This window comes from Coloeus monedula (assembly GCF_965178545.1).
Source record: "Coloeus monedula genome assembly, chromosome: 5".
NCBI classification, from domain to species: domain Eukaryota; kingdom Metazoa; phylum Chordata; class Aves; order Passeriformes; family Corvidae; genus Coloeus; species Coloeus monedula.
The window spans coordinates 10,732,502-10,742,964 of NC_138785.1; the positions used below are offsets into that span (position 1 = coordinate 10,732,502).

At 40.8% G+C, this 10,463-nt stretch overlaps 1 protein-coding gene across 1 annotated transcript; it reads left to right on the forward strand.

Moving 5' to 3' along the window:
• Positions 1 to 1,182: 1,182 nt before the first annotated feature.
• Positions 1,183 to 10,463, forward strand: MGST2 (microsomal glutathione S-transferase 2; the record flags this gene model as incomplete). The annotated part of the gene is given in 5 exon segments (XM_082281275.1): positions 1,183 to 1,222; positions 7,716 to 7,815; positions 8,992 to 9,044; positions 9,047 to 9,061; positions 10,390 to 10,463. Coding segments are annotated over 5 exon segments (282 nt in total), but the record flags the coding sequence as incomplete, so codon positions are not given.

Consider the following 10,463-nt stretch of genomic DNA (forward strand, 5'->3'; position numbering starts at 1 on the left):
CTTAAAATGTTTAGCCCTTTTGGTTTTAACTTTTCAAGTGACCAGCTCTGTCAGAGTTTTCCTTCACATTCATCTGTCAGCAAGGTGACAATGCTTTGAACACTTCAGAGCCAGCTCCTAAAAACACAGAGACTGTGTGGTCAGAAAGTCAACCCATACTATACCAAGAACTGCAATTAAAGGGCCTAAATCAGCAATTAAAGAGTTACTAAGCACAAATGTCAAACTACTATTATTACAGTATATCTACTCTTCCAATCTTTAGAAAGAACAATATTAACACTCAAGAAAGTAAAATTTGGCAAGGTAAAATAACCTCTTTAAAGTCTTTTTTTATGTTAGCCCTTAAAATTAGCAAGTTTGATGAAAGGTAATGAAATATCCCACTTTAACATCAGCTATAGGAAAAGTGGATCGATAAACCTGGAGTCTAAACAAACATTACATTAGTTTTGTTCCAGTTCTCTTATGGGATTGTAAAGGCTAATGACATTAAGCTTCCTGTTAGTTAGGTGATGAAAAAATGTCCCTTGAGAGACTCCTTCCCAGTTTTAAGACTAGGCATAAGCTACAAGAAATGTGTTCCTGGCAGTATGATGAGGAGAGATATTCCTTTCTCTCTTCGTCAGTTGTTTTACCCTTTGAACTATCCTGAACAGTTCCTTTCTACAGGCTGACTGCCATGTCAGAGCCTATGTTGTGCATGTGAAGCAAAACCTGTAAATCAAGAGCAGGGACAGCACAAAGCTCTGCTCCTCCCTCACATGTCTCATACCTGCTGCTTCTGAGGGGCACTGCTGGTGATGGACATAGACCGTTTACAAAAACAGAAAAAGACTTTGCCCCCAAAGAGGCTGCAACTGAAATCTAAGGATAAAGGAACAGCTGAATCCACAGAGGCAAGAAAGGCTGGTTTTGTTCTTTCTGCGCTTTCACACAGGCAAGAAGAAGACAGGGCTGAATGTTTTCAGGAACAAAACCTGGCCATAATTTTGCACTCTTGTTTTAAAAAGCTAGTCTGTTTTATTTCCGGGGCAGGCCTTTGTTGCAATGCTGAAAAGCACTGTAAGTCTCCCACCTGTTGTTTTTCATTATCGCTCACTGAAGAGCTCTCTCCCATATACACATCCTGTTGGCACACAGAAGCTGCTGGGAACATGGCTGGTGATTTAATTTTGCTTGTGGCTGGCAGCTGTCTCTCTTCTTTCTGCTTTCCAGCAGTGTAAGAAAGAGCTGTGGGCTGCATGGTTGGGGTTTGGGGAGGTTTCCACTGGTTCTGAACCACTGGGAATTATTTTATGATAAATTGGTTGCTCTGCAACTTTAATTTCTGAGAAGTCCTAAAATTTTTCTCACCAGAGCATTGTTTACCCTCTCTGCAGCCAGAGGGAGTTGGCTCAGTGGGACAGATTACTTTTCCCTGTGGGAGAAACTAATTTGATCTCAATTCTCTTTTGTTTGTTGACTTCTTGAAATCATAACATTATCAGAGCTTCTAACTAGCTGTAAAGTTACCCCAAAGCTATGTTGTGTCTTGATTTGAATCTTATAAGGCACCTACACAAGTGAAAACCTCAAAAATGAAAGTAAATTTGTGAAATCAAATACACCAATACTGGACTGAAAGTGCTGTAAAAAGATGTTTCCAGTACCAGAGATACATACTCAGTATCTGAAATGAAATGAGAAAGCAAATCTTTACATCAGACAACAAAGTTATGAGATATTACATCTTATGTTCTCATCATTAAATTTCTTTAAGAGGCTTCAGAGAATCAAGAAATAGGCTGCCCAGTGAAGTGGTGGGATCACCATCCCTGGAAGTGTTCAAAAAGCATGTGGATGTGGCTCTTGGGGGCATGGCTTAGTGGTGACCATGACAGTGCTGGGTTAAGGGTTGGACTCAAGGATATTGGAGGTCTTTTCCTACTTTAATGATTCTATTCTATGATTTGAAGGGGGCAAGGCTGAGAAGCTCTTTTTGCTGTGCATCAGTCTAAAACTGCAGTATAATTTTTACTGCTTGTCATTATTTTCTTTGAAATATGTTGATTCATATAGTTGTGTTTACACCAGGGAACAAGACGCATTTTGAAGGCATTTGTGCTATACTAGGATGAGCTTTAGAGCAGGTTAAAAATAATTACTCTGCCTTTTTTTCCAAATATGTATCGAACTGCCAACTTATCTAGTAACTCATTGATGTGGCTTGATTATTTGTTTATTTGTTCTCAGAGCCTCAGCTACTGAAACATTTATACCCAGCAGAAAGAAAAAGCTTGAGAATGTGACCCTTCCAGTTAAAAAAACCCCAACACAACAGAAGGCAAATAAAAAGGACTGAAAATTTACATCCTCTTTTTCTGTCATCAGATCAGCTCCAATATACCTTGTGATTTCAATGTTTCTATCTAGTGGCAGTGCTTATCATCAACTTCTGAGAAAGTTCAGCTTGCCTGCCTTGATTTTTAACCTAGAAGTGTGAAGTATTAAAAACAACCGATCAAAACCCCAGACATTATTCGGAAAAGTATCTTGAAAACTCAAGGAATTCTACAGATCCTGAGACTTTGAAGGGAGGTGAAAAATACCTATGTTCCTCCTTATGATAACCTATATTAGTTAATCTTAGTTAAAATCACAGAAAAGATTATATAAGGTGGAGTTTCATTTATATTGGCAATCTGACATCAAGCCCAAAGAGAAACTCGTGCAAGAATCTGACCAGCTGACCTGATTTAACTATTGCAGCTTTCTAGCATGGGCAACCCAACACAGACTAATTCATGGGAGTTCAGATGAATGTTGTGAAACCAGAACTGCAAGCATGTGTTATAACCAGTTTATGTAAAAGGAGAAGCCCAGCCTGTTACCTTTTCCTGTGAACTAAATACAACACGCAGAGCACTCAGTGCTCTGTTTGCTCTTCTGTTTATTCTGCTGAGCCTCCAGTCCTGACTTAGTGTAGTGGTTTGGTCCAAGATACTCATTACTGTTTATCTGCTGTGAGATAAGAATTAGGAGAAATGCAAAGCAGGCACCAAACTTGAAAGAATATAGAGAAGTTTATTAACAGACCTAAAAGAAGGGAAAAAAATTATAACACCTTCAGAACTCTCCTCCTCCCCCCCACCTTCCTCCCTTCTCCCACTGACAATGTAAAAAGACAACCCTTAAGATGTTCAGTCTGTTTACCACTTCCATAATAACCTTGTTCAGTCCATTTAGAAAGAGAAGTCTCTTCTTGCTCGTGCTATGAAAACAGTATCACAACGAGCCAGCCGCCCACTTCCAAATATTGTTCAGTCCATTCAGGAAGAGGAGTCTCTCTGCTCACGATGTGAGTCCCTTCCCCCGACTTGCAGCTTTTCCCGCAAATGCTTTCGAGGGTCCACTCTTGAAGTTTTTTGGGTACAATTTTAAGGTTGAGCCGTTCAGAAACAAAAACAGAGGCCCTTCTCCTTCCCTGGGAGCAAAGGGTCTTCATCATCTTCATCGTTAGGACTATCTCTGGGAGCATCTCTAGGGACTGAGGTTTTCTCCTTTCCCATTTGGAGCAAAAGTCCTCATTGCTTCCATCTCTCCCTGTCCAGACTTCTCATGAAATTACAGCTGCGTCAGCATCTGCCTATCTCAGCGCAGGTGCTTTTGCTTACGAGCTGAACACTCCACCCCCCATATCTTCATGGAATTACAATGGGATACTCTGATATATCATAGCTTCACAATAGAATTTCAGCTTTAAGCATCTCCTCTCTCTTCCCTCAGGTTTTGAGCTCTTCACAGCAATAAAAGGGTTAATCTCACCTCAGCCTTGCAGCTGGAATTTTTCTTATCACAGTGGAGAGGTGGGGAGAGACAAGCCGATCTGGCTGCCCACGGCAAGGCAGTGGGGGGGGTTCCACAGATGGTACAGGTCCATGGCTTCAGGATGGCTGTGGCCTGGCCCGGCCTGGCCTGAGCAGGGCCTGGGCCAGGCCCACTGGGCCCTGCTGCTCCAGCCCCGCAGCCACCTGTCCCAGCACCGGAAAGGAGAGAGAGAGAGCTGGGGGGGGTTTGTCAATTCTTAAGTGTGTATCACAGAGGCGGTCACAACTTTAAGTGGCTTAGAGAATTGTCCATATTCAAACTGGCCAGCTGATAGGTTCCATCAGGTCACAGAGGAAGCTGTAAGCACCCCTTAGCAAGGACATCCCTTCCGGGACTATGCTTGCTAACCTATGACACTTAGAAAGGTGATAATGGGCAATACAACCTCCCTGGAGCAATGATGGAAGTCCCGCTTCACTTAGCAGCCATCAGAGGTACAAGATTTAGTGTCTCAGAACCAGGAGTTTTTCAAAGAATCAGGTCAGTTGAAGATTAAGTTGTGCAAGAAATGCTCGAGGGTAGAAAGAAGGAGCAGAAACAATGCAGGAACTGGTTTCCAGTTATGAATCTAGTTTTAAGCATTTGAGATTTGATGAGAGATTAGTGTTTTATAGACTGATGGGAAAACAAGAGAATTCAAAAAAAGAGCAGAGTCAATCCCACTCATTGATGCAGAAAAGAGCAGGGCAGGGACACAGGAGTCCCGCTACTCCTCTAATTTGAAGGATGTCTCTGAACTAGACACTTTAAAATTAATTTTTACTAATTCCAGGACCTAGGAAGACATTATTAAAAAGTAATTGGTTTGGTTGGATTGATTGGTTTTTTACAGGTTGTTAGGCCAGGCCATGCAAATTAATATGCACTATTGGAAGGAATGAGGGACTTGTCTTTACAAACTGTGGGCCTGCTGGAAGATGAAACTAGTACTGAGAGATAAAAGAAACAATGGGAAAGATTCCACTGACTGATGAATGGAAAGAAAGAGATTTGTCTTTACAAATAAACTATAGGTCTGCTGATAAATGAAATTGGATATTGAGAGATGAAAGAAACAATGAGAAGAACCATAAATTCCATAAGAATTAAAATAAAGAGGGGGTTATACATTAGAAGGGAGTCTTAGGTATTAGGGGTTTCAGGGAGTCTGTACCTCTCAAGTACCTCAGCCAATGGGGAAAAAGAGAGGGAAATGCGGTTGGGAAATTAGGATAGAAAAGAAGGCTGCGTCCTCCAAAAATTTGAGGGACCCCAGGGGAAATGCCCCATGGCCTCTCCCTTTCTTCAAATAAAGTTACAGGACTCCTTTGTCTCCTTTTTGGACATAAACCTCTGACATTCTGGATTAATTTTCCTGACACTATCATACACTGTGATACAGGTAGCAGCTTCTCTACAGGCTTTTTAAACATATAAAATATTTGAGAGTAATATTCCTTGAAAGCCTGCTTTGTCCCCTGTTTTCAGAGTAAAGGCATTGGCTCAGTAACCATAAATGCCACCTGAAGATGAAAGCAAAAAAAAAGGCATGCAAAGACTAGTCAAGCATACTTTGTAACTACCTCAGTCATTTTTAATTTAGCCTGTTAGAATTTAACAACTTGATACGGGGATAAGAAAAGCTATGAAAATCTTTACTTACTCCTGCTTCACTGCTTTATTTACTCTAGCTCTTGTTAAACCATCAGCACAAAATGTAAATTTGGAGTTACACTGCTACTTCCCATTCACCAGGGGGAAACTAAAAGGCAACTCCTATGCAGTTAACAAAACCCACAGTGATTATTCCTCTCCTGAGTGGTTTTCACATCCCTGGTTGGCATCTGTCTTGTTCTGCACACCAGGCTCACCTGTGGATGACAATGTGGATAATCAGAGTCTTCTGTGTCCCTCAAACCAGAGCCTTGCTGCCTAACCAGTAGCGAGGGCAAATGGCGCTACAGCTGATAAACCATAGCCTTGATGATTTGCTTTGGTTAATTGTACTGAACAAACAAAGATGATTTGGTCCTACAGTGCCTTAATCTTCTCATCTCCCTCAGTAAGTTTATTTTGTCCAGCATCCATTGAAGGTTTTTTTTTTAAAAAACTGCTTTGGATGCAGTGAGCTGCCTTGGCTTGCCTTAGTTCCTCAGTAGAAAAACCTGCTCCCAGACTGATTGTATGCCTTGAATGGCTCTGTGCAGTCAGAAAATGAGGAACACATTGCTGGCTAAAAATGCCATTGCACAGAACTCTACAGATCACCTACCACTTTGACCAATCAGGTCAGACCTGTGGGAGTGGAGGGGGTCTTGCTGGATACAAATACAAAGAAAGGTCCTGTTAACCGGCCTTATAGAGAGATAGCTGAGCTGCCCTGACTGCTCTCTGGAGAGAAAGGTTAAGAGGTCACTTGAACATGGCTTGTGATTACTTATGTGGGGAGAAGACAGCTTGGAAAATGTTTTTTTGGGGTAAAGGCAAACAAGGTCCAAGCCACAAGGCTAAGACATCAGAGATGCACAGGGCATCATCACTAATATCTCTAGCTGTATTTTACTGCCACTGATCCCACAAGGCAATACGGAAGGTATGTCCTAGGCTCCCCCCTTAGACAAGTGTTTTTAGTGGGCTCAGGTGGGTGCCTGGTTTCTGGATCCAGGTAGATTAGGTACAAGGTAGGCAGTGAGCTTCTCATACAGGGTGGCTACGACATGGCCAGGAAAATATCTTGGCGATAATAATAATACTAACTCCAGGTACCCAGGGAATTGAAAAGATGAACAGGATGTTTCCCAATAGCTCTGCTGCATATAGCAAATTGCTGTGTATTTCCTTTTGTCCCTGTGACAGCCTCTGTTCAGCTTTCAGGGGGAGACTTCTGCAATGAGGGCATCAGTAAAATGAGGTGTGCATATATATGTGAGATGTAATCTTAAAATGTTGGTCAGAATTGTAGGGGGAGTGTGTGATTGGTTTGGCGGTTTTTGGTAAATGACTGGAATTTAGTCACTGTACAGTGAATAATCTCTTCTTTTCATGGCACTACCTCTGTTCTAAAAAGTGCTTTTCACAAGACAGGAAAGTACTATCAACTCCAGTCAGTAGAGGGAAAACAGCATAGGTTTTCCAACAGATAACTCTCAGAGCTCTCCAGCAGATCAGTTGGAGAGCAAGGAACAGGCTACAGCCTCCCCGGTTGCAACTCTCTTTGCTCTTTTCAACAGACTGAATTTTGAGAGTCCAAGACAGATGAAAAATCATGCACTATAAGTTATGGCTAAAAAACTTTAAAAAGGCAGCTACCAGATTTTTGTTTCCAAAGACTGTAATGCTGCCCCATACTTCAAAACCTCATAGCTTTTAGTGTCACTAAACAAAAATGACCATATGTCATTCAAGCCAGTGGGGCAGTGACCTCCACCAGTGCAGTTTGGTTACTGAGGCACCACTGGGGCCACTATAGTATGATTAAGCAGCACCCCAGGGTGGTATGGTTCTAGGATCCAGATGAGGCACAAGGATATTTAAGCCATAGCTAGTGCAGCAAATGCAAAAAAAAAAAAAAAAAAAAGAATATATTTCTAAAGTAACAATTTTCCCCCTTCCCCATGCATCACAGAAAGTGCTGAGTTGGAAGGGATCCAGAAGGATCAATCATCAAGTCCAACTCGAATGTCACTCTTGAAGATAAAGTCTAAACTTCAGTAAGGAAAAACTAGTTTGTGTAATACTGGTCTTTCTCTGGAAAAAGTTGAAGAACAATGACCTCCAAAAAAAAAAAAAAAAAAAGTGTCAGAGATGCAACCGAACCAAAGAACTCTGTGCAGGGCTCATGTGTGAGCCCTAATTTTGGCTTGCAGGTCATTTTGCTTGGCTGGTGGGGAAATTAAGAATGAAGCACAAGGTCATACCCCTGGCTGTCACTGGAGCTCCAGAATTTCACAGAACAATTAATGCACACTAAATCTGGAGATCATTAAGGTGGTGGCAGTGAATAACAATTCAGTCCTGAAAAGAAGCAAAAGCTTTCTCTTAAAAAGTCACCTTTTCTTTGCATCTTTTGCTTAAAAAAAAAAAAAAAAAAAAAAAAAAAAGAACTGATAGAACAGATGTTCAAATGGTTCAGCTATTATTTTAATAATAATAGGGTAAGTCCAGCTCATTTCAAAGTCACTGCTCAAATTCTGATCAAACTAGGCAATCAGATTACCCACACTTAACTGGGGTCTCAGATCCAACTGATTGTAACCTAGGGAATTCAGATGTTCTGGATCTAGCAAGCTGTGCTGTCAGTTCTTGGGCTGTGGCTAACACCACAGATGAAGATGAGCAAAGAAAACCTACGTCTGCAGTGGATAATGGTAGAATATCCTATCTAAGAAGATTGTTTTCCTAAAGGGCTTCAGTTGGTGATTAACTAATGACCCTGTCCAAAATTATTTATATTTATTTCAAACAATCTCATCTGCTGTAACTGTAGTTGTAGTGGATAACAAATAATGAGACATAATATGCATTAGACAACTTGTTAGATAACATGATTCATTAGACACAGAATTTTGCCTAATTCCTTAAAAAGAAATTAATTCAGAGCAACTGAGAAAAGATACCCCAACAATATATTGGTGGGAAAACTGATGTCCACAAATAAAGGTGTTGTGGTCTTTGCCATAAGAAAATCTATGATGTGCTGTCTGTACCTTCATAAAGGCAGCTGACCTCAGCAGAGTAATCCAAATTCCTCTGGCAGTCCCAGTAATGCTGACCCACAAAACTTGCATACCAAGTGTGAAGATAAGTGATTAACATCACATCAATGAACTGGAATTTCAGCCTATCTCTGCTGCACAGGGACTTGGTTGAGGATTATTTGTCCTATTTATTTCCATGTAGCTGGGATCCAAATCTTTGCCTAAGTTTAAATGCCAGGAAAATATTTTAAACAGTTTATATCAGAGATTTCAAAAATGAGAAATTTTAAGAGTACCTAATGCTGGCTTGACTGTACTCCCACTGGATATGACAGCATTAACTTCAGTGGCAACAAAACAAGGCCAAAGCTGACTCTTCTTGAAAATCCCACCCATATAGTTCTTTTCCTTTCGGGACCAATGTTCTTTCAAATTTATTCTGCAGACAAAACTGTGTGGAGTTTTACCCATTATTCCTGACTGACCTCTGGACTGCAGGATGTTTTTCAGTCAAGGTAAACACTTTCTGCTTTTATCTTGGACTGAGAAGTTTTACATAACTTTTTAAAATGTTAGCATTATCAGGAACTAATTGACTGTAGACATCTTTTTCCCTTCTTTTAATTGCATTACCTTAACACAGCCTTCCTAGAAGAACGCTCAGTGACACCGAAGTCCCCATGGCATTTCATAGAGCCCCAACAGCTTTCCCTTCTCTCTGCAAACCAAGGAGTTCTCATAGAGCTAGAACTTGTGACAGCCTAACCTTTGCATTCTCCTTTATTAACCATTTCCCAGGTAATGTTTTAGAAGCATGAAGTGTGTGTGCTGGGGAAAGGATAACTAGCTCATGTCCATCACTCCTTCCTAAACAACTTCTTCATTTTCTCTTTGCTCCAAATCAGTAATTTTTTTTTTGGGGCTCTCTTACAGTCCCATCTCCACTATAAATCCACTGTAAATCCAAAGAAGCACCACTTAAATCAGCAAATTTGATAGGAAATAATACATGTGCTCGTAGACAGACACTTGAATCAGGGAAGATCACAGCTGCTAGCCAGCAACACAGGTGCTGTCACATGAAAGAAATGAAAGATTATTATAACCTCCCCTTGAAGTAATGTTTCAGCTATGTCCCACAGGTATGTTTACAGGAGTTAATCCAGCACACAGTGAAAGCTGTCCTCTATAATATACGCACAGGGTGTAAAACCACAAAATTAACAAGTGCTGCTTAGTCCTGGGTAATACAACTGATCTCCATACACTACTCCATCTATCAAGTGGAGCTGACTTTTTACTCTTCCCTCAGGGAGGTCAAAAAGCTAACTTCACTACAGCTTCCTTCCATGTCCTTGGATAAAAGCTGCTATAGAAATGCAAAGCAGGTTATTAACAACATAAATAGGATTCTCTTCCCAAAACAAACACTCCCCCTTAGCACAAACTGCCATAACAATACAAAATGACAGAGCTGGGTCAAGCCACAGTGCTCCAACCCACTATCCTGTTTGTGGGATAATCACCAGACTGGGGGGGATTAGGATTCCTGTCAGTTCCTGAGATGTCCTTTTGAAGGAATGCTTTTGGATATTTTTGGACAGTCCTATATCCACCCCTATCTGTAAACCCATATGAAGAGCCTCCCTCAGTGACTGTGTAAGAATACATACATCACTTTTGAATGATTCTTTTCCAAGATAACTTCCCAAGTTATGGGTAGCTGTAAAAATTCCCAAAGCAATATAACTAGAAAACATAACTAGAGTGGTTAACTATGTGCAATCCTCATTTTTTAGTTTTCTAACTGTTTTTCCCTCCATATTAATATTTTCTTTCTTAGAATTAGCTTCCTTTCTGGGTGTGTTGTATGTTTTTGCCTGCTTCAAGTACTTCCGTGGTTACATCAGTCTGTGA